This window comes from Coffea arabica, chromosome 3e (assembly GCF_036785885.1).
Source record: "Coffea arabica cultivar ET-39 chromosome 3e, Coffea Arabica ET-39 HiFi, whole genome shotgun sequence".
Classification (NCBI taxonomy): Eukaryota; Viridiplantae; Streptophyta; class Magnoliopsida; order Gentianales; family Rubiaceae; genus Coffea; species Coffea arabica.
In genome coordinates this window covers 8,015,592-8,043,069 of record NC_092315.1, presented here as the reverse complement: position 1 = coordinate 8,043,069, position 27,478 = coordinate 8,015,592, and the positions used below count along the sequence as shown (strand labels likewise).

The window sequence follows — 27,478 nt, the reverse complement described above, 5'->3', positions numbered from 1 at the left end:
GGCAAAATTTTGAAAATCAAGATTCTTCCTTTTTAGCTGTCACAAGAAAAATTCTCCAAAGTCTGCAAATATGGACAGAATCACCATAATGAATTCCAATTTTATTTCATGTTAACCTTGGCTTAAACCACTAGGGTTAGGTGGAACGTAGCCTTTCTCCTTTTATAAATATTATATGCAGATGGGAAGAAAGAAAAATTGGGCATTTGGCTAAAGTCTGGAGCTTTGACTGTGGAAGTGCAAAGGGGTTTCACACTTCCAAGCAGCTAACTCTTATCATTTTTGCGTGCAGTGGTTCTCTGATTCCCCACCTTCACCTTCAGCTCTTGTTCTCCCAATTATCCCTGCAAGATAAGTTGATTTCCCTTCATTAATTTCTCCAAAACCAGCCTTTTATTTTGGGTTTCTTGAAATTTCTTGTTGCTTATTTACATGTCATGTTTATTTGGAATTTAATTGATGACCCTTTAATTTAAACGAGAAATTCTTGTCAAGAAGTTTGATTATTTGAAGTGTTCAGGTTTATCAAGCTTCTTTAAATTTCTTTCCTGATGCGACAGTATGTAAAGTATTTACCAAATTACAATTCCTTTTGATACCTAATTTTAACAGACTAATCAAAGTTCATCAAAGAGTGTATGTATGTATATGTGTGTGTGTGTGTGTATATATATATTTTAAACCGTAAAAGAAAGAATTTTGATTTGAGATTGAGGTCTAGAAAAGAAGATTTGGTATGTGTCATTTCTGGGATTTTGGACCACTCACGCAAAGATGATACGAATTAATGGTTGGTGTTATGTTGTGTGCACCTTGCACTGTAGGAATAATCTTTTCCGGGCAGAGTGACAGGATTCATGTTCTTGTTACAGAAGGTAAGCTTTAGATTCAATATTTGGAAGGTATGATGTGAGCTCCATCTTTCTGTGACTGCAAAGTTTCAATTGGATTTGGTGATTGTGCAGATTTATCAGTTTAGACTAACTTCTTTGTTTTCTTTGTCCTTTTCTTTATTGTAGTTGGAATTGCCAGATTCATAGGGTTGTTTGCTGGTAGGAAAATGATGTTTTAATTGTTGAATTGAACTTCTAAAGCAGATAAGAGCAGGGCCTTGATCCTTGATAACTGGTGGTTTCTGTTGCTACTATCAATGACTTCTAACAGATTAGTGGTTTCTTTATGTAATGCGGTCAATTATTATATTGGTATGATGATATTGCAAGGAAAGTTGCTATAGCAGAAGAGGCTTATGCAAGTCTTTCAGAACATTCTGATAAGTTAGGGAAGGATTATGGTTCAATTCTATATTTGCAACTTGTTTTAAAGAATTGTGGAGAGGTGAGCAATTAAATGTCTGCTTTTGGTATTATGAACTTCAGTCTTCTTACTTTTTTGTACTTAATGCAGTGTTTCTTCCAAGAATGACATAGTTCTTGAAAAGACTCTGAATATCCAGTATTCATGGGGAAAAAGATGATTTGGTCATATGCTGGTCATGATTCAGTAAGCCAAATAGCAGCAGTTAAAGACGCTTGAACTTGCAGATCTCTTTGCATTGAATATGTTGTTATGCCTCTCTGAGTTGGTTACCTATTGTTCAAACAATTTGTTCCTCTGCAATTACAGATTTATTGACATTGGTAGTGTGGATTGGCAGACAAATATCAAGACCATAATGAGTCTTAATCTTATCCAGTTAATGGGAACTCCCTTATCATCAACATCTTAGGCTTTGAAAACTAAATGTGCATTTTTCTGGAAAGAAAGGTGCAGTTCACCATGTTGGTAGTATCATATTTGCACATGTATTTGACCACTGCAAAAACAGATGGTAATATTAGTTTGTGTGTTGTTTCTACTGCTCCTGGATTTTATTTCACCTATAGGTACCCTAGAGTTCTTAAGCTCATGACATTATATTTTTCACTGCAGACACAAGAAAAGATTAACAGAGACAAGAAATAGTTCTGCATTGGCTTCTTGTACTCTCTAAGACAAGCTTATTTTTGTTCTGCATGTAGCTGGATTATTCATGAGAACCGCCCAAGCAAATCTTTGGTCCACTATCTTTGCTGGGAACAAATGGAGGCAGCGCTTGTCTGGGATGAAAAGGAGAGCTCTTTGGCGATGTGGTTGACTGAATGGTGAGAGAATTAGATTGTGGAGAGCTAAATGGTTATCTGCAGCAGGAAAGGGGTCACTTTAGCGAAGAACCTAGTTCTATGCATGTGATTGATCCATTTCAGTTTCCTTCAGTTTTTAGGGGATTTGGAAAGTTGGGTGCTAATTCTTTTTCGGATCATCGTTGAGCGTTTTATCTAATGAATCTACTGCATTTTCTTTATCTCCTCCATTACCTGGTATTGATTTGTGGTGGTTTCATTCTACTTTTTGTTCTTTGAGGGGAGTAAAGTCACGATATATGCTCTCCATTCTTGAACTTTTAAGGGTGACATCGATATGACCATGTCCCTTCCCTGCTCATATGTTGGATTTTATAGACCATGCATCTAAAGGATGTCTTTGCATTTGCCTTTTACCAAGGAAGCAAGTTCTTGACTATGCCAGCAAAAATTGAAAGGAAAAACGCAGTGAAGAAGTAATAAAGATGTCAATGAGGAATGAAGTTGGTGAATCAATAGAAACCTCAAGTGCAACATTTATCTTTACTTACCTAATACACCTCAAATTCCCCATTAGAAACCATTAAAACTGTTTGCCTCACTTCTGATCATTCAAGCTTTTAAGCACAGCCATCGTCTTTGGTGCCTCAATTTCTTCCAACTGCAATTACATGGTGAAAATCATTTCTCCAACATCACATCCACTTCCTCCAGAAGCAGCCCTTTCTTTTCCTTCTTACACATTACTTGAGGATGGCAAGCCTTTTGCACCCTCAAGTGTACATCAGTCGAACAAGAATGAATGTAAAGAAAGATTAATAAAACTAATCTTGCTTAAAAAGAATATTTCTCCAATTATTGCTTGACAGACTATTTACTTGTCAAGTAAATAATAGCTTCCACAAGCACAAGAAAGAACATGCATCTTCAACTCGTACTTGGTAGCTGTAAGAGTGATCTAAGATTAATCTTACTACAAGAGAAAATTTCTTAACTTATTTGTCATCACATTCTTTTAATTGTGCTAATATCTACGTCGATTATGCACTAAAATACGAGTAACTTTTGATATAAAACCCTCTATTTTTTGTTCTACTCTACTTGTTGCCATCCTTGACTATTCTACCTTTAATTGGAACTTTCAATTGTCTATGCTTCAACGTTTTTCTAGTTCCATGTTAGGTTAGCTACTTCAATCTTGTTCTTTTACGTGTTCCATTACTACAACTAAAGTGCTAAAAAGTTCTGTTTAAACAAAATATTGAAACGAAAATAAAAAAACATTCACTTAGTACTAGGACACTGATGAGTATTAGCATCAAAACAAGAAGAACTTCTTATTAGTACAATTGTTTCGGGATCAATACAATTTCAATTTAAAAATTGTGTGTGTATATATATATATATATATATATATATATATATATATATTGTACTCTCAACCTGTTTGTATTGCAATTTTTTTTCAATAAATTTTTACGTTTTTTATGAACACATTCTTTAATTATCTTTTTATTTCACATATATCAAATCCCTATGGTATATACATTTTTTTTTAATAAAAAGTCTAGAAAATAGCAATATAAATGGGCGAGAGTATCAACTTGGATTGAGAGGGTAGGCATGGCCCGTGGTAGTAATTTTAGAACCCGACTTAGAAGAACGTTACCACAAAAAATTGAAAATTGACCTCTGAAGTGAAAGTTTATTTGATCCTATTCCATCGGCATATGTGTTCTACATTTGCTTCTACAATTAAAATATGATACTAATATATAAAAGAAAAAGAAAAATTATTTCTTTCTTTACTCCAGTTAATTAGAGCTGAAAGATGAATCCAATTATTTTATACTCGAATCGATCTCGACTTGATAAGAGTTTGTTCACTTTTGATTTACCAACTAGTCAAATCAAATATAAATAATATTTTATGTTTAATAACTTTTAAATTAGATAAAAAATTCGTTTAAGTTATGTTCAACAAATAAATAAGTTAAAATTGAATAAAATTTTAACTTCATTAAAATAATCAAATAAGTTTAATATTAGAATATTTTGCTTGATTAGACTCATTTACATCTCTATCCTGTTCAAAAAATTAAAAAAAAAGAAATTCTTTGTGACGGGGTAAATTGGTCAATTAGTACTGCTACTTCTGGAGGCAATCAACATTATCCACTTCACAAGTCTTCCTTGTCCACGTCACTCCTTTACTTCAACTGCCGGAACTCTTCCTCTGACACTGATGTAACGTTGTACTAATCTCTCTCTCTCTCTCTCTCTCTCTTTTTTTTCTTTCCATTTTTTAAATACTCCTACTACGAAATTCTATCCTAAAAATTGTGTGTTTTATTCGTTGTGGAGAAAAGACAGAAGTGGAAAATGGTGGTTGGGAGAAGAATGCTGCTGCAATGGCTGATGATTACGGCGGCGTTGACGTTGCAATTGGCACTCCTCGCCGGCGGCGAGTATTTCAAGCCGTTTAATGTCAGTTACGATCACAGAGCTGTAATTATTGACGGAAAACGCCGTATGCTCATCTCCGCCGGAATTCACTACCCTCGCGCCACTGCCGAGGTAAGTCATAGCTATAATTCTCCATGCTGGAAGTAGTGAATTTCCTTCTTAGATGATTGGATCATCAGCTTGAATTAGTTACTTTTTTCTTGATAAGTAGCTTGAATTACCTCACTTGAATTGGTTGCTATTTATTTATGCTAGATACTTTTTCATAAGAATATAATTGGAAATTTGAGCTTGGAGCGCTATTTTAGTTAATCAATAAATAGTGCATTAGTTTCTGATATTTGGTTGTGAGGGTCATCATGGACAGTTATGGGTGTTAACAAGCCTAATCAAGGTTAACAAGTAGTTTGTTTATTATAATGACCTTGATATTATGGTCAAAATCGGCTTTTTTTATATGTGGAGCCAAACTCAAGCTGGCTTTTATCGAGCTGAGCCTGAAGCGAGCTCAAGTAGGTTGAGTGTTTACATATTAAATTCAAATATTATGCTAATCAAGTTGAGCTTGAGCCAAGCTTGAAACTTTAATGAACAATCAATGTTGTTCATGTTTGGCTTGATTAGTTGGCAAACCACGGTTGAAAGGGCTCTTAACGAGCTGCTATGTTACTCGGACTTGGGTATGGGAGTCCATTGACACGGGTACTCTAGTGCAAAATGTAGACTCCGACACAGGTTCGGCAGGGCGAAGTGAAGAATCCCAGTAACATAGCCGAGCTGAGCTCAAAATTAAGCATCGAATAGTTTGTTCATCTTTTAGCCCTGTTTGCGGATTATTAATTAGAATAGAGCTCCAAATGCATCCTTTTCACTGAATCTTCTAAGTATTTTTCTCCTTTTCTCTTTTGCTTTTCTGAGAATTTTTAGTACCTTGGATTAGAATCATATTCAAATCACAAACATTTGGAGCTGTATAATACAATTCATGGGTTGCTAATTCATTATGGAGTACTCTAGAAATAGTAAGATAAAAAGTAGAAACTGGCCTTATGAAAATTTATATGTTTTTTTGCAAATATGATTTCTAGAAGTTTTTATGACTAGCTTCTTCACCATTATTAGAGAATCCAGTTGAGAGGCTTGGAGAAAAGGGAAGGAAGGAATATATCTGTTATCAACCATTAGTTAGTGCTCGCATATAGTACCGCTTTATATCAGCTAACGAAGGATTAACTACATTTAAAGATTAACTGAAACTGGAGAGGTGAAAACCTTTCTTTGTCTGACTTCTCAATTTAGTAATTTTTTGTTTTTCACCTTTCCCCTTGTGGTCCAGATGTAATATTTCTGGTTTGTTAGCCAAGTTTGTTCATGTCCTGATTGAGTTCTTATGGGAGTTGTTATGCGATTTTAGATGTGGCCAGATCTTATAGCAAAGAGCAAGGAAGGAGGAGCAGATGTAATTGAAACATATGCATTCTGGAATGTTCATGAACCAATTAAAGGACAGGTAGGAATGTCTCGGCATTTGTGTGCATGGCTTTACTTGTGAAGGATTTATGGACATACATACATGTTTACATTGTTTACATTTATGAATTGCCTTTTCAGTACAACTTTGAAGGCAGATACGACATTGTCAAATTTGCCAAGCTAGTTGGTTCAAGTGGACTCTACCTCCTTCTTCGAATTGGTCCTTATGTTTGTGCAGAATGGAACTTTGGGTTGCACCTTCTTTCTCATTCTGATGATTTTTTTTTCTTTTGAGCATATGATACCTTATATATACATCATCAATGTCGTCCATTTTTATATTCATGTAACACAACAGAAAAAGAAAAAAGAATGACCTGGTGTACTTACCTTTTCAAAGGCTCTTACCTACTAGGGAACTCCACAACCATCTTCAATTATTGTCAAATATGTAAAAGTTGCTCCCAACCAATAAATAAATCCTACTTTGACTTGCATAATGCCCAAATAATTGGAGCCTACAGTTAACACCTACTAGCAAAAAGTGGAAGGTTTGTTCTATGAAATGCATGGGTTGACAGTTTATAGCTCTCAATGATAAATATTTTCACCAAGCAAAGCATATTTAAACAATTAATATGTCGATTGCTTATGATGTTCTTTTTTTTTGCAGGGGATTTCCAGTTTGGCTGCGCGATATCCCTGGTATAGAATTTCGGACTGATAATGCACCCTTCAAGGTAAAAGCAACGAGTAACACTCATGATTTATTTAGGCATCTTAGTTATTGCTGGTAATAACTCGACTTTTTGCTTTTGGATGTCTACTGCTTGTGGTTTTCTCCACTATGTTACTCGAGTTTCATCATATGATCGCAGTCTTTGTCAAATAGAAACAGAACAAGACTTCTGGCTCTCTACTATATTACTTTTGCTTCATCACCATATTGGTGGTCTTTGTCCAACGGGAAAGAGAACCTTGTTATCCCTATTTTCCTGGTCCAAATCAGAATGGACTATTGTAAGCCTAGGATTGGCACCATTTATGATTTACACAGTGTCATACTTCTGCTAGGAGGAGATGCAGCGGTTTGTTAAAAAGATTGTGGATCTAATGCGAGCAGAGTCACTCTTCTCATGGCAAGGTGGTCCTATCATTATGTTGCAGGTGGTATACAAAGTTATTACCTTTAGAATCTTTTCTCAATTACATATTACGTGTCAAATAACTGAATGTGCTTGCTAACTAAAGCACACATTAGCTCAGCTAAAGTGGCTTTAACTCTTGGACTGTGTTTGTGATTGTGGTTTTATTATACAATTGAGTTGGATTCTGTCATTTTCCTCTCTCTCTCTGTCTCTCTGTCTGTCTTTCTGCTTGTTTATATTTGTGGTTTTGCTGGTGCATGGTGCATTCTCAGCATGTGCTATAGTATATATTATAGTTTGTCCATCTGTCCTTGTGTTACACTTCTCTGAAGCAATCAGTTTCTTGCTGAGGAAATCACTTTTTTTTTGTTTTTGGTGGGGGGGCAGGGGGGAACTGGAGAAGAAAAACAAAATTTTCAAACATTCTCATGTTAGCTTCGCAATGCCAACACTTCAAGTCTTTCTGCCCCTAATTTAGCAGTTATATAACTTCTTGTAACCTGTAAATGTCTTTGATCAGATTGAAAATGAATATGGAAATGTTGAGAGCTCTTTTGGTGCTAAAGGGAAAGCTTATATGAAATGGGCTGCTGAAATGGCTGTTGGCCTTGGTGCTGATGTTCCATGGGTCATGTGCAAGCAAGTTGATGCGCCAGAATACATTGTAAGACCTTGATCTGCTAACATGTTTCATTCAATTTGATTTTGTTTATTTCTTCGTTTATTTGAATATATAGGTTTAGTACTGGGTCACTGGTCAGCGATAACCTGATAGTCTTTGCTTTTACACCTTTAGTTTGGGTTAGTGGTCAAATATTGACCAGATAGTCTTTGCATTTGCACCTCATACCAATAGATCTTTGGCTTGCTTGGACATGATTCTGAAATTTCTGACTTCTCTGATTGTGTAGCTTAATTTTTCATCTGACAGATAGATGCCTGCAATGGGTACTACTGTGATGGTTTCAGGCCAAATTCCCAGAACAAACCGATGGTTTGGACCGAAAATTGGGATGGATGGTAGGATGAGTATTTCTGATGTTTTTAAGGTTAAAGCATTCATATCATACTTTTGCATGTATGGTGGAAACGGGAGAATGTTGGATATGAATAAGAAATTTTAGATCTGCTTGTGGTTGTTTCACAACTAGAGTTAAAAGGATCCTTTCTTATTAAGTTTGTCTTAAAAAATGGTAACTCAGCTAAGGCCTAAAGGCTGTAAATGTTGCAAGTGGTGATGGAATATAGGCCAGTGCTAGAAGCACTTCAATCCTCTTGTGTGGTTTCCCCATAGACTCTTGATGGAGAGAAACATATTTGAGCCTAAATAAATCATTCCTAGCCAATAACTTGCTGGATAAATTGGGGGGTGGTTAGGTGTTATAAAATAGGGAAAAGTTTGTACGAGACTGCAGGTTAATATGCAATATAGTGTCTTTTAAGGTAGTAATCATCAGTAAATCTATCAGCGTGCATCACCAACATGTACTTAACCCAAGAAAAGGGGGAAAGAAATTGAGAGAGAGAGAGAGAGAGAGAGATGAAACAGATTTGCTTCAGCTTCTCAAATTCAAACTTCTGGTTCCATTGGAAGCCTTTTAGGAGTAATATACATGATAATGTACTTTGGGATTACTGAGTCCATCACTTTTATTACTCAGCTCATATTGCAGCTATTTGTTTGAAAGTTGCAATTAATTAATTTGGGCACAAAGACATGGAACAGTTAAATTGGGGACACAAAACAAAAAGAAATCCCAAAAGAGGAGGACTCCGGGAATGTTGTCATTGTATCTCTTGATGCTATTGTTAACAAATAACCACAAAATCAAGACACCTTTTTTTTTTAATTTATAATTTTGGTGAGAAGTGCTTCAGGAATTACCTCTTAGACGCTGAATCCAAATTTAAACATCTCATGATGCCAACTATAAGATTGTGTTCCCTAATATTCTAGACACTGTTGCATGTCCTAGTGCACAATCAAATAATTACATGCTTAAATATATAGCTTCAATACTCGGCTGACCATATTTGGTCATCTTTTGGGTCCCTCTATCAGAAAGGGTGGGTGGGAAATCATTGGGATTCATCCCAACAGGCCAGAGTGGTCTCGAATGAGGTAAAGGATGCATATTCTTTGTTCTCTCTCTCCCCATTCTCAATTTGAGAAGTCCAGTGACTGCATTATGTTAGGTAAACTTCTCTGCTTGTTGTTTAAGATGACTCCTTATTCATTTGCATTTGTAGAATAGATACATATTAGAAGATAGATGAGCAAGTTATCTTAAAAAAGGGTGAATAGATATTTTGACATTGATGGTGTTTATACTTGCAGCATTAGGCCTGTTGACCAAGAGATTCTAGGATTAAGCCTCTGCTAGTTTGTGAGATCGTGCTCTGATATCTTAAATGGTAGTTAATTAAGAGCTGTTGCATAAGTACTCATATTATCTTTTTTTGAGAAACTTGAATGAAGATTTGCTGGAGCAACTGACTAGGAGGATGGGCTCAAGAGAAAAAAGATAATCTAGCAACAAAAAGTTCTCATGTACTTCAGATTTGTTGATGGAGATTGACAGCTTATTAAATGATATATGCTTTTAAGAGGGTCGATTTGTAACTTTGACATGGTATGAGAGGCTTGTCGCAATACAATATCAAAATTATAGAGAGAAAATCTTGGCTTTTCTTTTTTTTTTTTTTGTGTGGGGGGGGGGGGGGGGGGGAGGGGGATGAAATTGTGCTTGAAACATTTTCCAAAAATTTGTAATTCGATTGTCACCTACTTGGGGCAAAGTTGTTTACTAATTATAAAATAAAGGCTCTGATGTTTCTTTCTGCTTTCTTTGTCTTCCTTAAGGTATACAAGTTGGGGAGGGAGACTCCCACACAGGCCTGTTGAAGACATTGCTTTTGCGGTTGCTCGTTTCTTTCAACGTGGTGGAAGCCTTATGAATTATTATATGGTACAGTTACAAACTGGATGACATATGAGTGCTGGTCATCAAAGTTGCAGGATTAGTTGTTTAATGCATCTAACAACAAAGGCTTTTCTCATGGTAGTTAATTTTTTAACTGATTTTTCTTCTTTCATATTCAAAACATACAGTATCCATGTTCAAAAGAAGGATATTTTTATCAACGTTTTGACATTTACCTCAGAATCAATAGTAACCTGTGGTCACTTGCAAGAACAAGAAATCTTTGTTTTACTTTTCTTGACCATTTGCCTTTTTCCCTTATAAACTTGCAGTGTTAAGCTGACTTAGTTAGCCTTTTATTGTCATGGTCATCCTAAATGTCTCTTAAACATTTGGATAGTTGTATGGCAAGTTTCCTAAGGGGTTAACCAAAAGATTAATGGGAATGTAGCCAATAAATGGCTTCCTCGCTTGTGGTTTCAGTTTTTTGGTGGGACAAATTTTGGACGTACTTCAGGGGGCCCAAATCAGATTACTAGTTATGACTATGATGCTCCAATTGATGAATATGGTAGGTTTTGTAATGCTTGACTGTGACTTTTTGCTTTTCACTTTAAGGCTTTTCCTTCTTAGGTGAATGCTCTAAATTTTTCTTTTTTATTTTCCTTCTCAGTTTCAGTTAGAAAGCAGTTAACACGATCTCTTTCTTCTCTGCCTAGGACTGCTAAGCCAACCTAAATGGGGTCATTTGAGAGATCTACATGCTGCTATAAAGCTATGTGAACCAGCTCTTGCTGCTGCTGATTCAGCTCATTACATTAAATTGGGGCCAAAGCAGGAGGTGAGTAGGGATCTGAAGTCATCAAACTTTAGCAGTTGGTATATGTCGAACCATTCTTATTTTGATAGTCATAATTCCCTGCTAACCTTTTTCTATGAGTTTTGAAAGAGCATTACAAATGCTGCAGTAGATATCTTCCTTTGGAATTTAAGAATCATTTGGATTTTGTGTTTTTGATTTTCTTTTTGTTTTGCTTTGGGTCAGTCGGGATACCGTATTACCCAAAAGTATGCTAAAGCATACTTGATTTCTCAAATCAAAGAGGAACAGGAACAGTTTGGGTGACAAAGTTTGTATAAGTTTCTTGATTGAGATTGTTATGTTCCTTCATTATTGTGCTTGCTAGTCTTTTCTTCTTCTTCTTCTTCTTGTTCTTTTTTTCATTTTTTTTTATTTTTTTCTGTAGGTACGAGTAGTTACCTGACATGCAAAATGTATAGCTTTAGTATTTCTCTCCTTGAGAGTACTCATCCCTGCATTTGACTTCCTTTCTACTATGCATTTAACTTTATGGTGTATAATAGATAGGATCTAAGATGGCGTGTTTGATACACAGTCTCAGCAATATGAACTATTGAGAGACAAGAAAAAACTTCAGTATGGTGTAGTCCTGATGATTCTTAGAAAGAAGTCTTGGAGATAAAAATTCTTCCTTTCAAATTACAGGAGAATATTCAAGATACAGCAATTAAGTACTGTTACTTGGTCTGTTTTTCACTTTCTTAATTTTATTTTGACATTAGATATCCTATATTTTAATCTTTGACTTGGCTTGTTGGTTAGTTGGAGCCTTGAAGGCAGTAATGGTTCCTAAGACTACCTTACTTTCTCTGACCACTTCTTCCTTTCTCATACTTGAATGGTTTTACCTATTTATTGGGGTGTTGATGGTATTAATTGATTGGTAAGAGGTCATAGGTTAAATACTGACCTTCACCTGTGTCAATACTTTCACGCGTATGTTTGCAAACTAAAGTGCTCAGCCTGCTTTGAGAAGGCTTGGAGTTGTTATTTACAGGTTTATCAGAAATAGATTATTTGAGAAGTGAGTGGACATGTATGGAGATTGTGCAGGACGCTCTTATGCTTTTCTGGTAATGTTATTGGTTGGTGGAGAATGGTAGAGGAGAAAGGAGGAGTTTCTCTAACCAACCATAATAACCAACCATAAAAGAGCTTATTTCACGTGTTAATGAACTCCAAATGGTGTATTCATCATTTCTGCTGTTAGTCAAACATTGAATGGTAATATTCTTCTTCCATTTCTTGAAAGTTTATAATGGTTGGTGATTGTCAAATGAAGTGGTAAGTTGTTAAATGATTATCTTATAGTACTTTTAGACATGTGAAACTCCCAAGTTCGTGTTGCGTATTAGTATTCCTAAGGCTTTAGTTGGGTGAAGATATCAATATTTCCTTGCTGTAGCAGTCCATCATAAGACAAGCTTAAAACTGAACAAAAAAAAAAGAGTAATGACAGAGATCCACGCGAACTACTGGTTTACTGTTGTCTAATTCTAACAAAGCCTATAATTTTCTGTCAGTATCAATCATTGCCTTCATTAATGTCATAAAACTTAACATGCCGAAGTTACTCCGTCAAGAAGTACAGGATCACTGCTAAACCATCAATTAAGTTTCAAGAATGTCTACAGTTTCTAGAACTCTCATTATTGCAATAATCTGGCTTTAAATTTTCTTATAAATCTGTAAGCATGTGCAGTCAGCTTGGAGAAAATTTGACAGTTGTAAAGATGGAGGATCTTTGGTCATTGCTAATTTTCCTTACAATTATGTGATAAAGACACCCGAAATTTTTCTACCTTCATGTGTTTATCTTTCAATCTCAACCAAACCGGCAGCAACCTTTGAACAATTTCTGTTCAGAATTTGGATTTTGATGGGGGGCCTATGTTAATAACTTCAGGCACACGTGTACCGTGGAAACATAAGGAGCCATGGCCAAAATATATCCTTGTATGAGAGCTGCTCGGCGTTTCTTGCCAACATTGATGAACATAAATCAGCTTCAGTGACATTTCTTGGTCAAGTATATACTTTGCCACCATGGTCCGTGAGTATCTTACCAAACTGCCGAAACACAGCTTTCAACACTGCCAAGGTTTGGAGATGTAATATCATTTTGGAATTTCATTTATAACCATACCATGCATCAATTAGTATTTTTTTTTTCACTTCTGTTGCACGTTGTCAAAAAGATTTCGAAGAAAAGAAGCTATAGGGCTTCTTTTTATTTTTATTTTTTAGCTATGGGATTGTTACTGCCAATGGGATATATATATCTCTTTTAAGGTACAAAATCTATACGGACTTGTTTATCACTAGTAGATGTAGGTATGATTCTTATGAAGGGAAAGCATTCATGCTATACTACTTATTGAGGGCTGGTATCTGTCTTAGCTATTTTTACTTTGAAGAGCGCGTATCAGCTCCTCCATGGCTATTGCTTCACCCTGTTTCAATTCCATGATTTCTCCAACTGGTAATTTTAATTGCATAGAAGACTATTAAAAAAATGTCATTTTTTTTTGTTGTTCGAGACTCGAGCGGAGAAATTCTGGTGGAAGCTCATAACCAACCTTTTTTTTTTTTTAACTCTCTTCAGTTGACACATGCTAACTTTTCACCTGCTGCTTGTTTTTGTTGACTTATTTTATCCTGTAGTTCATCCTTCTAAGTAAGAAACTACATCTCTCACATGTCATTGTCCTTCTACTTTGACCAGCAAAAGTTAATGTATAGCTATGTTCACTTTTAAAACAGGTTGCGGCCCAAACTTCCATAAAAACAGTCGGGTTTGATGTTCCCTTTTCAAAAGATGGTTCTTTTTTGGCACAATCAACAATCCAGGAAAAGGTAGCACACATCTCAGAATCCTGGTTGAGCTTGGAAGAGCCCATTGGTGTGTGGGGTGACAACAATGTCACTTTCCAAGGCATCCTAGAACATTTAAATTTGACAAAAGACTTATCTGACTATTTATGGTATACAACCAGGTATGTAGAATTTACCCAAGCGGTTATATGGTCTGGTTGTGCAATAGCTATCATTTATTTACTTTTTATCATGTTTATCCAGATTTTACCTGGATATGTTGGATACTGTCAATTTGATGACCAATTTTCCTATGACTTTCCATTGGCTGTGGTCATGTCTTCTTGTAGTTGGTTATTCTAATGCACATTCTCGCCAAGAAAATTAGAATCCCACCTGTGTTGAGGGTGTAATGGAAACAGCTAAAATATATGTTTTACACAATGTGAAATAGGGGTGCATTCGAGTCGAGCTCGAGTATCACTATGGTTGAGCTCAAACTTGATGACTGGAGGGTTGCTCAAGCTCGAATGAGCCTGAGAGTTGAAGCTCGAGCTTGACTTGAAAGGTTCCTCCTCATGCTCGAGCTCAACTCGAAAAGGCTCAAAATAGTTGTTGAGCCTAATCGAGCTCAATTACTCAAGCTCAAGCTCAGTTAGTGGTTCTAATTCCTTAGTAAATCTCACAAACAATGTACCTAAAAGAGTAATTTTGTGATATTAATAATTTAATTAGAAAAATGCAACTACTTAAATGAGCTTGTCGAGCCTTTGAGTACTAGAATTCGGAGCTCAAGCTCGACTTGTGAGCTCAAACTCGACTTGAGCTTGGTCAATGCCGAGCTCCAGTTGAGCTGTTGACTAAGCTACTAGCGAGCTTTCAGGCGAGTGGCTTGAATCTTCTGCACCCCTAATGTAAACATAATAATTTGATACCAAGCAACTAGTGCTGGATTTTAAGCATTAGGCTATAAAGTCCATCTAAAAGATTTAGAATTCTCAACTTTTGAAATAAAAGACTTCTGCAGAATATAGCTAGTGAACTAAATGGTAAGTTTGTGGACTTTGAATGTTTTGGCTCTGTAAGATGAACAGAAACTTTTTGCTTGGATGGAGTTCAATCTTTCTTTTCTATTTTAAATCAGTCTTTCGTTTTCTAAACTCTTGCAGTTGTGGGTTTTGTAACCTAATCTCATGCCTTTTATTTACTCATTTACTAATTCGTTAGACATATGTCTAGCAGCATACCTGAGATGGGGTATCAATCTCAACAGCAGGAACTTGCATTCATCTCTTTAACCATTTTCTGCTGTTCAAAGCAAAAGGTGTAAAACATAATAATATTCATGCTTAGTGGACAAACTTAGAAGTAATTGGTCTTTGCAATTTAAACTTTAGCCAGGGGAACTTTGTAATGCATGTCTTCATTGAAGTGGTGGTTGTATATGTGCTTTATTATTACCACTAATACTGGTTCATTTATCTTACTCTAATTGCAGCTATTCTTTTACCTATTTTCTTGTTAAACTTGAATGAAAAATTCCATTTCAAGTACAAAAGTTTATGCTAGGGGAAAATAATGCACACAACACTTTAGGCAATGGATTAAGAATTGTGGAGTTCTTCTAGGTTTAGTTAGTGGCTAAAGATAATTGAAACTTTTACCCTTTTTCTCGATATGGATTGTAGGCTTTATTCAGTTATCTTGGTAACACGTCTCCTCTATTATGATATGGTTTGTCTTTTGTATTTTTGACATTACTGCTCCGATAAGAGGTATCTACAAGCTTAGAGGCGATTGACATTGCAGAATGTTGAATTATATGAGGCAACTATATCGTTCCCTGACTGACAATCCTAGGAATTTAGCTACTAAAAATAAGTGTGTCATCTAAATAATGAAGGTAAAGGTCCAGAAGAAAGTATATGGCTAGTAGTTGCTTGGAGTCGTCAAAGTTTTGGTCTATCTCAAAGTAAAAATTGACTTTCACATCTAGAACTTAATGATGCTTAAGCTGTCCATGAGATGACAAACTTAGTTGTTCAAAGGCATGACAATGTAAAGTGTTCATCTAGTTTGAGTTTCAAATTTAATTTTGCTGAGTAAGGAGGTGGGATTAGGTTTGATAAATGGCACTTCCAGAGTATGAGGTCATCAGCAAGATTATTATAATTTGCTATTATTGAACTTGCCATTTTTTCCTTGTGACAAGAGTGGTGATGTTCATTTTTTTATTCCGGGATGTCGCCATTTTCTTGATTTAATTTTAGTTTCTGCCAGTTCACGATATACAATTGTTATATCCCGCTTACGGTTTGTCTTTTGTGACCATAAATGATCGAGGGTGACTCCAAGTCAAGTTTCATTCTTTCTGCATGTGTATCCCTTATCGACTTCCATAGCAAAATCTTTAGCTTTTTAAGGAATTCTTTTTTTTTTTTTGGCATTAGGTAATTGTTTTATTTTTATTGGAGCTTGATTAAAGCACTGGTTTTGTGGCTGTTATATGTACTTAGTTTTGTACTTGTATTATGAGCAAATGCATTTGTCATTCCTTGAATGGTACATCTTCATGTGATTCAGATATCTTTGAGAAAACTATGGTTTTACTTAGCTTTTATCTTCGATTATCTCTCACTTTATATGCTTATTTGATCATCATTTAAGATGCAAAGATATCTCACTTTTTCTATTAAATTTCTGGTTGTCTGCAAAGGAAATTAGTCTCAATTGGGTAGTAACTCAACTTTAAGAATCTGATTTTCTGAGAACTTCAGTAATGAAAGAGGATAACTTGCTACAAATACTGATTTCCCCTACCCCATGGTTGCTTGCATTCACATTCTTTGCTTTAAGAATATATTTTCCTGGTTGTTTACTTTGCTCAAGTAATTTGACAATTTTACTACGTTTGTCACTAAATGAGGTCTGTTCTAATGTCTGACAAACTGCAGGGTATATGTATCTGATGAAGACGTCTTGTTTTGGGAGAAGAATGAAGTTAGACCAACACTTAAGATTCATAGCATGCGTGATATGGTTAGAATATTCATAAACGGCAAACTTGCAGGTACTTACCATCATGTGCTTCATAGTTCATATCCCTCCGTGAGTGCAAACTGATGCTACCTTTCTCCATGTGGATGTTTCTGGTGCCTAGCTTTCTGCACATTGGTATTTCTGGGTCTAGCTTTGTCAAATGATAGTTTTTTTGGCTTGGCTTTCTATATCAGCATACTTTCAGCTGACTGTGGCGGACATTAACTTTGTCTTTTGGAATAAAGTAATCCTTGAGACTAATTCTTGGTGTCTGGATGTGAAAAGTTTTCTCTACCATTTGATGATCTCACTTGAGCAGCATCAATGTGGACCATGTTGGACTTCCTTTGGTGCTAACTCTATTTGCAAAATAAGCATGTTTAACCTTCAATTCCTTGAATTAGCGTGGCATGTTGTGCATAACTGCAAAGGTATCATATCGTACAATTTTGCAAGTTTAAAATGGTATCGACTATAGAGTTCTATATAAAATGTTTCAGAACCCTCGCTGCTATTTCACATATTTTAAATTCATATGAATGAAATAAGTTCTGATTCCTACACCCTAAAACTATTATCTGCAACATTCTATCAAAGACTAAAGGGCCCCATTTAGTTAAACTGCTTACTCACTTGTGTTTTTCCGTAGTTTCTGGACTCTCGTTCTCATTCGTCTTCCTATATTTCTGACTGTGCTTCAAATTTTCGTTGCATTTTCTAATGACTGTTGGAAGTAAAGGTAGTGCAAAAGGAAAGTGGATCAAGGTGGCGCAGCCTGTTCAACTTACTGAAGGATACAATGACATAGTCCTCTTATCCCAAACTGTGGGATTGCAGGTATTCTGTCTCGGAAGCATAGTGTGTAGAAGGACATTTTGAACCCCAAAAAGGACTAGATAATCTGTTTTTCTGGAAACACTATTATCTTTCTAGTTCCTGTTTATTTTGACATTTATTTGGATCCTATATCTCAATTTCATTCATCCTTCCCTATGCCTTGTCTCCTCTACTTCCAGCAGAAATTAGTTAATTTGACAACTGGGATTACAGTTACATGTTGCTGGTTCCAGAATTATTTAAATCTTCGTGAATAAAGGACAGAGGAATGCTAATTTTTTTTTTTTTTTGCTTATCTAGTGTCTGTATATGGGCCAACTCTTGCCTTGCCTCATAAATTTTTATGTCATTTTTCGTAGTTGGCCTTCTTTTCAATCTCTAAATCTGATATAGAAATAATTAAAATTTGAAAAAGTGACTTTATCTAATGTGGATGTCAATTTTCTTGTCATTCTGTCAGAACTATGGTGCCTTCCTTGAAAAAGATGGAGCAGGGTTCAGGGGTCCTATCAAACTCACTGGCTGTAAAAGTGGGGATGTTGATCTTACTAACTCATTCTGGACTTACCAGGTAAAACTAAACTCAAGATGAATCCTGCTGTACACTTTACCTTTGTGACTGTTAGAAGAATATCAGTATTCTTGTAGATAATAAATTAATAAGGGTATTCTTGTAAATAGTTGGTTAGGTTTGTACTCTTATAAATACTAGTTAGTCATTCATAATATGGGGACTAGATGTTTTCCTCTCAAAATACCTGTTAACATGGTATTAGAGCAAAAGTCCTAGGGTTAGGGTTAAACATCTAGCAAAAGTACTGTTCATCCGCATTGTTCATCGCGGCACTGTTCATGGCGCAGCACTGTTCACGGTGTACTGTTCATCTTGAGTTTTGACCCTTTCTTTGGTTTAAAGTGCTATTCGCTATGGTTGAAAGGTTTGTTAATGCGGTTACCACTGACCAAGTTGAATCGAGTTCCCAGAAGACTGTTACTATATCCGAGGAAAATTATGTTAAATTCCTACAGTACCAAGCTACAAATCACGCATCTCTTCCCTCTGTTTCTTTAGCACAAAAAGTTAATGACTCATGGATTATTGATTCCGGGGCTACTGATCATATGTCAGGTACCTCTAAAAACTTTTCTAATTTTCAAGAGTCTACTTCCTTCCTCATGTTACTTTAGCTGATGGATCTACCACTAAAGTTAAAGGACTAGGCACTGTAGAAATTAATCCATCTCTTCCGCTGTCTTCTGTTCTTTACGTATCCGATTTGCCCTTTAATCTAATGTCTGTTAGTAAGCTTACTAAATTTCTACAGTGTTCAGTTATTTTTTCTCCTGATTCTGTTGTCATTCAGGATTTGAAAACAAAGAGGACGATTGGTAGAGGGCATGAGCATAATGGTCCTTATTTTCTCAACTCTAATAGTCCGATTGCATGTCCTGCTACTGTTTCTCCTCTTGAAATTCACTGTCGTTTGGGTCTCCGTCTCTACAAAATTTGAAAAAGTTGGTTCCTACTTTGAGTCAGTTGTTTTCGTTAGAATGTGAGTCTTGTCAGTTTGGGAAGCATCATCGTGTTTCTTTTGCTCCTAGAGTCAATAAACGGGTTTCTGAACCCTTTTTGTTAGTTCATTCTGATGTTTGGGGTCCTAGTCGAGTCACTTCAAAGTTAGGCTTTAAATAGTTTGTAATCTTTGTTGATGATTTTTCAAGAGTTACATGACTTTATTTAATGAAAGATCGTTCAGAACTATATTCCATTTTTTGTGCATTTGTTACAGAAATAAAGAATCAATTTGGTATGCCTGTACGTATACTTTGCAGTGATAATGCTAAAGAATATTTTTCCACTCCTTTTAATACCTTTATGACTAAGTCTGGTATTATTCATCAGTCCTTTTGTCCTCACACTCCACAACAGAATGGAGTTGCTGAAAGAAAAATTGGACATTTAATCGAAATTGCTCGAACACTGTTGTTGCACATGAATGTGCCCAAACAATTTTGGAGTGATGCAGTTCTAACTGTATGTTATTTAATTAATCGCATGCCATCTAATATTCTTGGAGGTCAATTACCTCACTCCATTCTTTTTCCTCATGAACCTGTGTTTAAATTACCTCCTCGTATTTTTGGATGTGTGTGCTTTGTTCATCAGCTTGCTCCCGGGGTGGATAAATTAGATTCTCGTGCTATTAAGTGTATTTTCTTAGGATACGCACGAGCGCAAAAAGGGTATAGATGTTACAGTCCAGTTTTAAATCGATTTTTTACTTGTGCTGATGTTACGTTCTTTGAATCCACTCCATATTTTATCAAACACAGTATGCCTTGTAAGTTAGACCAGTGTCACTCTTTTTCCTCTCCTGTTTTACCAGTCCCTTCCCCTTTATTACTTGAGTTATCTAGTCCACCAGATTCCATAGCTCGATTATCTCGTCCTCATCTTCAAGTTTACTCTCGTCGTTTTATGGTTGAGAAAGTTCCTGATATGCCACGCACTTCACCAATTAACTCTCAATCTTCAAATCTAGGTATGACGCCCTCCTCTGAGTTAGATCTTTCTATTGCTTTACGCAAAGGTAAGAGACATTGTACTTTCCATCCTATTTCTAATTTTGCTTCTTATTCTCGTCTCTCTATGTCATATTCTTCTTTTGTTGCTTCCCTTGATTCTATCTCCATTCCTAAATCTATTACCTATGCTCTTAATCATCCTGGTTGGAGATTAGCTATGCAAGAAGAGATGTCTGCTTTGGAACAAAATGGTACTTGGGATCTTGTCCCTCGTCATTCAGGTAAGCCTGTTGTTGGTTGTAAATGGGTGTACAATATAAAAGTGCAGTCTAATGGTTCTATTGATAGATTGAAAGTTCGTCTGGTAGCTAGAGGATTTACTCAGGTATATGGAGTAGACTACTTAGAAACATTTTCTCCTGTTGCAAAAATTACCTCGGTTCGTTTTCTTATTTCTTTGGCAGCAACTTACAATTGGCCATTGCATCAGTTGGATGTGAAAAATGCATTTCTGCATGAAGATTTGGAAGAAGAGGTATATATGGAACAACCTCCTGGATTTGTTGTTCAGGGGGAGAATTCGCGGTTGGTTTGTCGTTTGAAAAAATCCTTATATGGATTGAAACAGTCTCCGAGAGCCTGGTTTGGCCGGTTTAGTAGTGTTGTCATGGAATTCGGTTTGACAAGATGTGGAGTAGATCATTCTGTATTTTATCGGCATTTTAATGCTAGTAAAATTTTATTAGTTGTTTATGTGAAAGATATTGTGATTACAGGTGATGATGTTGTGGGGATTCAAAAACTTAAATCCAATTTGCAGGCAAACTTTCAGACAAAGGATTTAGGTCATCTATAGTATTTTCTGGGTATTGAGGTAGCTCGGTCTAAATATGGGATTTATTTATGTCAAAGAAAATATGTACTTGATATGCTGAGTGAAGTTGGGATGCTAGGTTGCCGACCTGTGGATACTCCTATGGATCCTAATGTGAAATTAGTAGGAGAACAAGGTAAATTACTAGATAATCCTAGGCAATATCGAAGACTTGTGTGTAAATTAAATTATCTCACTGTAACGAGACCTGACATTTCGTTTGTAATGAGTGTTGTGAGTCAATTTCTTGATACCCCTCGTACTAGTTATTGGGATGCTGTTATACGGATTCTCAGGTATCTTAAGAGTGCTCCTGAAAAAGGGTTGCTGTATCAAAATCATGGACACACTGATATTGAAGGATATAGTGATGCAGATTGGGCTGGTTCTGCCTTAGATCGAAGATCGACCACAGAATATTGTGTATTTGTTGGCGGTAATTTAGTGTCGTGGAAGAGTAAGAAGCAAATAGTTGTCTCCAGATCAAGTGCAGAATCTGAATACCGCGCTATGGCTCACACTGTGTATGAGTTGGTTTTGGTTGAAGAGCATGTTACTTGAAATTGAGTTTGAGCATAAACAGCCTATGAATTTAGTTTGTGACAATCAGGCTGCTGTCCATATTGCGTCTAATCCAGTGTTTCATGAAAGGACAAAACATATTGAAATTGATTGTCACTTCATTCGAGAGAAATTGCTTGACGGAGTCATCAAGACATCTCATGTACCGTCTGTAGATCAATTGACTGATTTGTTTACCAAGAATTTAGGGGGCTCTAGGATGAAATACATTTGTAACAAGTTGGGTGCTTATGATATATATGTGCCAACTTGAGGGGGAGTGTTAGAAGAATATCAGTATTCTTGTAGATAATAAATTAGTAAGGGTATTCTTGTAAATAGTTGGTTAGGTTTGTACTCTTATAAATACTAGTTAGTCACTCATAATACGGGGACTAGATGTTTTCCTCCCAAAATACCTGTTAACAGTGACAAATGTTGAAAAGAGAAGAAATTTAGTTTTGAAAATGCTATCAAAGACAAAAGCTTATCTGACTCATTCAAGTGGCATTTGGGGCACCATTTTATTGTCTTTTTTTTTTTTTTTGCTTTTTCCCTGGATGAGAGAGCACATCACTTAAATCCAAATTGTGTCTCATATAAGAAGTCCAGGGACGCTATATAGTACTGCACAGACATTCATTTTCATCGAATCCATAGTCAGTCACTCGGAGTCCAGACTATTGTACCATTCTTGTTTTGGTTTTGCAAGCACTATGGCTTCTGTTTCTGCTGCGTTTCCTTCAAATAAGTCATCGTAATACTTGTCTGTACTGCTAGTACTGGGGGCAATAAAAGTGTATGTTCCAATAGTAAAAAGGGGAAGGACCTCTTCCTTGGAGGAATTTTTCCCTTGGTTGAGCTAGGAATAACTGAGACAGCTGAGTTGAAACTTATAAATGAACAATGACAAACTTGATTCTTAAAGAGGGCCTGTCAAGGCAAGAATTTCTCTCTGAATTTTATGTGGTGAGCGCTTCTGTGTTTTCCCAATCAGCTTTAAATGTAGGATGTCACCTGATTGGTTATTCCAAAATCAGAAGATTTTCAAGTTACTCGGACTTGAGGTAATTTTTGTCCTAAAACCATTCTTGCCACAATCACGACATTAAAAACTGTGACAGAAGAAAGGAAAAATATACAAAGCTGAACAAAGAGGTATCAAAAGTTCGGGAGCTGAGCAAGGATAATTGGCAAAAAAGAACACAGCTATTTTCTAAATATCTTGGAGTTCTTCTCTAGAATGTACTCCGTAGTACATTTTGGCCGACTTTGTATCCTTGTTCTGCCAAATCTGTGGTCTTGAAGTTCATGTTCTTTCACATACATGATTGACCTGCTAGGATCTATAATATGAAGATGTAATCCAGTCAAGCCTTTGTTTCCTGTATATTTGGTTTCAGGTTGGGCTTAAGGGTGAGTATGAGAGAATATATGCTCCTGATCAAAGCATGAATTCCAGATGGAATGAGTTGCCTCATGGTGCAATGTCATCCATCTTTTCTTGGTACAAGGTAACTCTATCTCTATTTAACCAGTACTTGCAACACTGTCACTGGAGATCATGCATGATTGCGTCTTTTCCAAGCAATGCATAATGAATTTGGAAGCAAAATTACCGCTTAGAAGCTTGTTCTTTTTCCTTTCTCTTTTCAGTAGTTTCCCCTATGGGCTATAGGCAATTTGTTAGATTAAATTGTTGTTAGTATGATAGTAATTCTCAGATTTCTCTCACATATTCTCTTTTGGCAAACATGCAGACACATTTTGATGCTCCTGCTGGGACAGATCCAGTTGCTCTTGATTTAAGCAGCATGGGAAAAGGTCAGGTTTGGGTAAATGGCCACCACATAGGAAGATATTGGACTCTTGCTGCTCCCAAAAATGGTTGCCAACAAACCTGTGATTATCGTGGTGCTTATGATTCTGACAAGTGTGCAACTAACTGTGGGGAACCAACTCAAGTCTGGTAGTATCATGCACACTTAGTTGAATTGATATTGTGCATTCATGTCGCTTTTTATGTTATCTTTTTTTTTTGTTGACTTAGTGGTTTAATTTTCTTTCCTTCAGTCCAATGTGTGCAGCTGCATTCATTGGTTTAAAATGCCATCAAGTTTACGCAGCATTTTGATTGCCCCTCTAACTGCTAATTATTTATGGAAAATCTAGGTACCACATTCCAAGATCATGGTTGCAGAAGTCTGACAATTTACTCGTCATCTTTGAGGAAACAGAGAAGACTCCATTTGATGTGTCTATTAAATTACGCTTCTCAGAAACCATTTGTGGTCAAGTGTCAGAGAAACACTATCCACCTCTAGATATATGGTCTGATCCAGAGATCAAAGATGGAAAACTGTCAGAGAGTGATATGGCACCTCTAATGAACTTGAAGTGTGAAGATGGCTATTCAATCTCCTCGATAGAATTTGCAAGCTATGGGACTCCTAAAGGCAGGTGCCAGGTTTTTGCGTTAGGAAGCTGCCACGCATCCAACTCTCTGTCTTTGGTTTCTGAGGTACGTCCTTATAATTCTTGTAGGAAGTGTAAGCATCAGGCAGCTGTCATTCTATAAGAAAGCAGATAAATGTCATTAGAAGATACATAACCAAGTTGATTTGAAGGGAAAAAAAAGGCGAATTTCATGAGGATAGCATGGTACGTTTTAGGATCTGAAGGAAAGTTAATATTTGAATCCTAGTATATAGTATACTCACTGAAGGATGTCTAATGTGCAAATGACTTTTTTCATTTATCTGTTTGTTCATCGGTATAACCATTGAACTAAAAACTACTGTAGCTTTGTTTTATTTACTTGTAATAATACCTTTTGATTCAGACAAATCCATTTGGATTGCGCTATACTCTTAGATACTGCCTTAGACAAGTTTCAAGTATTCTGCTTGTCATCTGTTTGCCATATGAGTGATGGGCATATCATAAGTTTACTTGTTTATAGATTAGCAAGAAACTGTCAGTCCAAACCTTGGTGTGCTGAAGGTTTCTATTGTAAACTAGTAGGTCAAGCATTAGAATATATGGTTATCTATCTGCTTGCAAGGGTGGTCAGTGTACAATTGACACTCCTCAAACCTGTTAGCCAAAGGTGCTTTTGCAACCTTTCTGGCTTTCAGAGATCAGAACAATGTTTATCAAAAAACTTGTTTGCTTGGGGTACATTGAGGTCAAAATTTGTTAAGTCTAGTTTATTAATGGTTATTATTATTATAATTATTATTATAATTATTATTATAATTATTATCATTTCTACTTCTTCTTCTTTCACTACACAGTGCTGTGATGTCTAGCATTTACTAAATGCCATTCGCCTCTAATAAATAGTCTGGGGCACACATATTGCATGGAGGTTCATGAACACTAATCAAAAGCATGTTGGTTAATCAAAACACTGATTAAGATTTTCTCATTTTTGCAGGCTTGTAAGGGAAGAAACAGCTGTTCTGTTCGAGTGTCGAATGCTGTGTTCGGAGATCCATGTCGAGGTACCGTCAAGACGTTGGCTGTCCAGGCTAGGTGCTCATCAAGTTCCAATAGCTCTTCAGCTATGAAGTGATGAGACCATGCAACATGATTAATTAAGCTCCCTGCTGTGAGCCTATCATGCAGCTCCAAGGCAACAGCAAAAAAGAAAGAAAGAAATTTCTTGTGAGTAAAAGAGTTGGATAGTAGTAGTATGTTCTTTTTCTCGTATGACTTGACTGCGCTGCCCTAAATTCACAGAAAACCAAATGCAGCACCAACTTGTATGCTTTTAAAGCTAAACAATTATCGGTGCGATGAATTGAACATTTCCAGATATTTCCCCCAGTCACGATTTAAAAGTTGAAGGCCATCCACCAACACTGTTGTTGGCTATGGGTGTTTACCCTCTTGGAGATATTTCTATCATTGTGCAGGAAGTTGCTTGATCACAGAGCCATTACACTTCCCAGCCGAACTTGTGTGGGGGAATGATGAAAAACCATACTCGGGTTTATGAATTCGATACTGGAATGCAAACCAAACACCTCCCATATGACCTTTGGGTGTGTCTGTAAGTTTGATCACTCACTTGCAATGGCAATAAGTATGGGCATTGTACGCCTAGTGATGTGTAGTTATAAAAAGGAAATACAAATAAATAAATAAATTTGGTATTAATAGATTTTACTCTTTTTATTGGGCAAGTTTGGCCAAAAAATATGTTAGCATCACTTTGTTTAGATTTGGATTTCAACAAATGATGATAGATGAAATGTTACCGTAAATTGATAATTATATGGAGTAGGTTTTTTTTTTTTTTTTTTTTTAAAAAAAGAGGTCTTGAATCCAATAATATAGATTTAATTTTGTAGTTGTGGGGACTTGAAGAAGCACTTCGACTACCCTCTGGTATGTGATGCCTAGTTCGAGAAGTGAATGGTTTCGAGAATGCTATGATAGACAGTGACTGATAACTAACTATTTGAGCTTAGCTCAGTGGCATTAAGGTGGGTTTTAAGACCTTACTTGGGTTGTAAGTGGGAGTTTAAATTTTATTTGCAGTAAAAAAAATCTAAAAATTGTGTCAAAACACTCCATTGATCTAGTATGGTCTACAAGCTTTTTCTTAGTCTAAGAATAAATAGGTTATACAATAGTTGTCGTGTCCAAAAAAAAAAAGACTCTGATTGATAACGAATCGATTTGACAACGATTAGAGGCACTTTGCACAGGAGCTGATTTAGAGCTCATCTTAGGACAATTAATGCAGCTCACTTTCCGTAAACTATATTGGCCATTTGGATTATAAATATTGGTTCATTGTCGTTTCTGGAGATGTCCAATTCTTTTATCTCATAACTTTTGAACACAAACCTTGTCTCGGCAACTAATTTAGGCATTGGATTCCATCCGGAGGACAAGCCCCCATCATGTGTCTTTCTGACAGGTACCGAACCTGTGCAATAATAATTACTAAAAAGTCCTACTTACCACCTCAATTAAATAATTATAGAACAATTCCAAGTACTGGAGCAGGGACCCTAGGTGTGCAATGGGTTACTTGATTCACCCTGCTCTCGAAGAGTTTGCTTGATCCGATATATCAGATTTGTCTATAAAAAATATTGATTTTGCGTACAATGGCAAGTAGGGTCGATTCCACAGGGAGCGGGTAGGAAATTATTTCTTTCCAAATTAGTAGAACGAAATTGGGGGGTTTTCAATGGGAGGCAAATAAATAAGAATAAAAATAAAGCGAACTAAATTCAGAACTAACTCACAAAGCACAATTCACTAAAAATAGCAATTAATAAAAGTTCTACCCAAAGGATCAACTGCTCAGGCACGGTCCAATTAAATGATCATCGATGCAAAGATATTTCATCTATTCATCACTAGGTTGGTTATAGTTATCAATAAGCTCTGACAACCAGTTCTTCCTTACCTTTTCGACAGTCAAGGTACGACAATTGACTGCTTCCCTAACCAGATAACAACCCTAGGTACGATCGTAGGAATTTAATTACCCAATTGCATTAAAGCTAGAAGAAGCCAATCCTAACCAATAAACACGCTAAGAGGGTTTATTTAAGCTAGATCTTACGTTTCCCCAACATAAAGCCAATTATGGTGGTCGCCTCTAGGTATCAACTAAACGAACAATTACGGATTCAATTTAGTCAATGTGACAGTAGGCTATTAAATTAAATCAAATACCCGGCCGTTGATATTCAATTAATAAAATACCCATGAACAATTAATTCAGGAAACGCACGAATAGCAATAAATTGGAAGAAACAATGAAGATTCGATTAGATCTCACAGATATTATGGACCGCGCCTTC

At 36.2% G+C, this 27,478-nt stretch overlaps 1 protein-coding gene and 1 long non-coding RNA gene across 3 annotated transcripts; both read left to right on the top strand.

The window, feature by feature from the left end:
• On the top strand, positions 1-2,344 carry LOC113736351 (uncharacterized). Its single transcript, XR_003459681.2, has 2 exons — positions 1-1,831; positions 1,933-2,344. It is a non-coding gene; the product is annotated as an uncharacterized lncRNA (long non-coding RNA).
• Positions 2,345-4,268: 1,924 nt separating this feature from the next.
• LOC113736349 (beta-galactosidase 9-like) lies at positions 4,269-25,837 on the top strand. 2 transcript variants are annotated; one of them, XM_027263278.2, is made up of 20 exons: positions 4,269-4,378; positions 4,493-4,700; positions 6,004-6,099; positions 6,201-6,313; positions 6,736-6,802; positions 7,137-7,229; positions 7,731-7,874; positions 8,142-8,230; positions 10,074-10,179; positions 10,618-10,705; positions 10,854-10,975; positions 12,903-13,097; positions 13,760-13,992; positions 16,765-16,880; positions 17,589-17,686; positions 18,147-18,257; positions 23,051-23,161; positions 23,408-23,616; positions 23,820-24,168; positions 25,087-25,837. In XM_027263278.2, the coding sequence occupies exons 2-20, from the start codon at positions 4,506-4,508 to the stop codon at positions 25,222-25,224; spliced, it is 2,673 nt and encodes an 890-aa protein (XP_027119079.1). In that variant the 5' UTR covers positions 4,269-4,378; positions 4,493-4,505; the 3' UTR covers positions 25,225-25,837. The 2 variants fall into 2 exon arrangements, with proteins under 2 accessions (XP_027119079.1, XP_027119080.1); XM_027263279.2 differs by having other exon boundaries at positions 4,352-4,370.
• Positions 25,838-27,478: the final 1,641 nt, after the last annotated feature.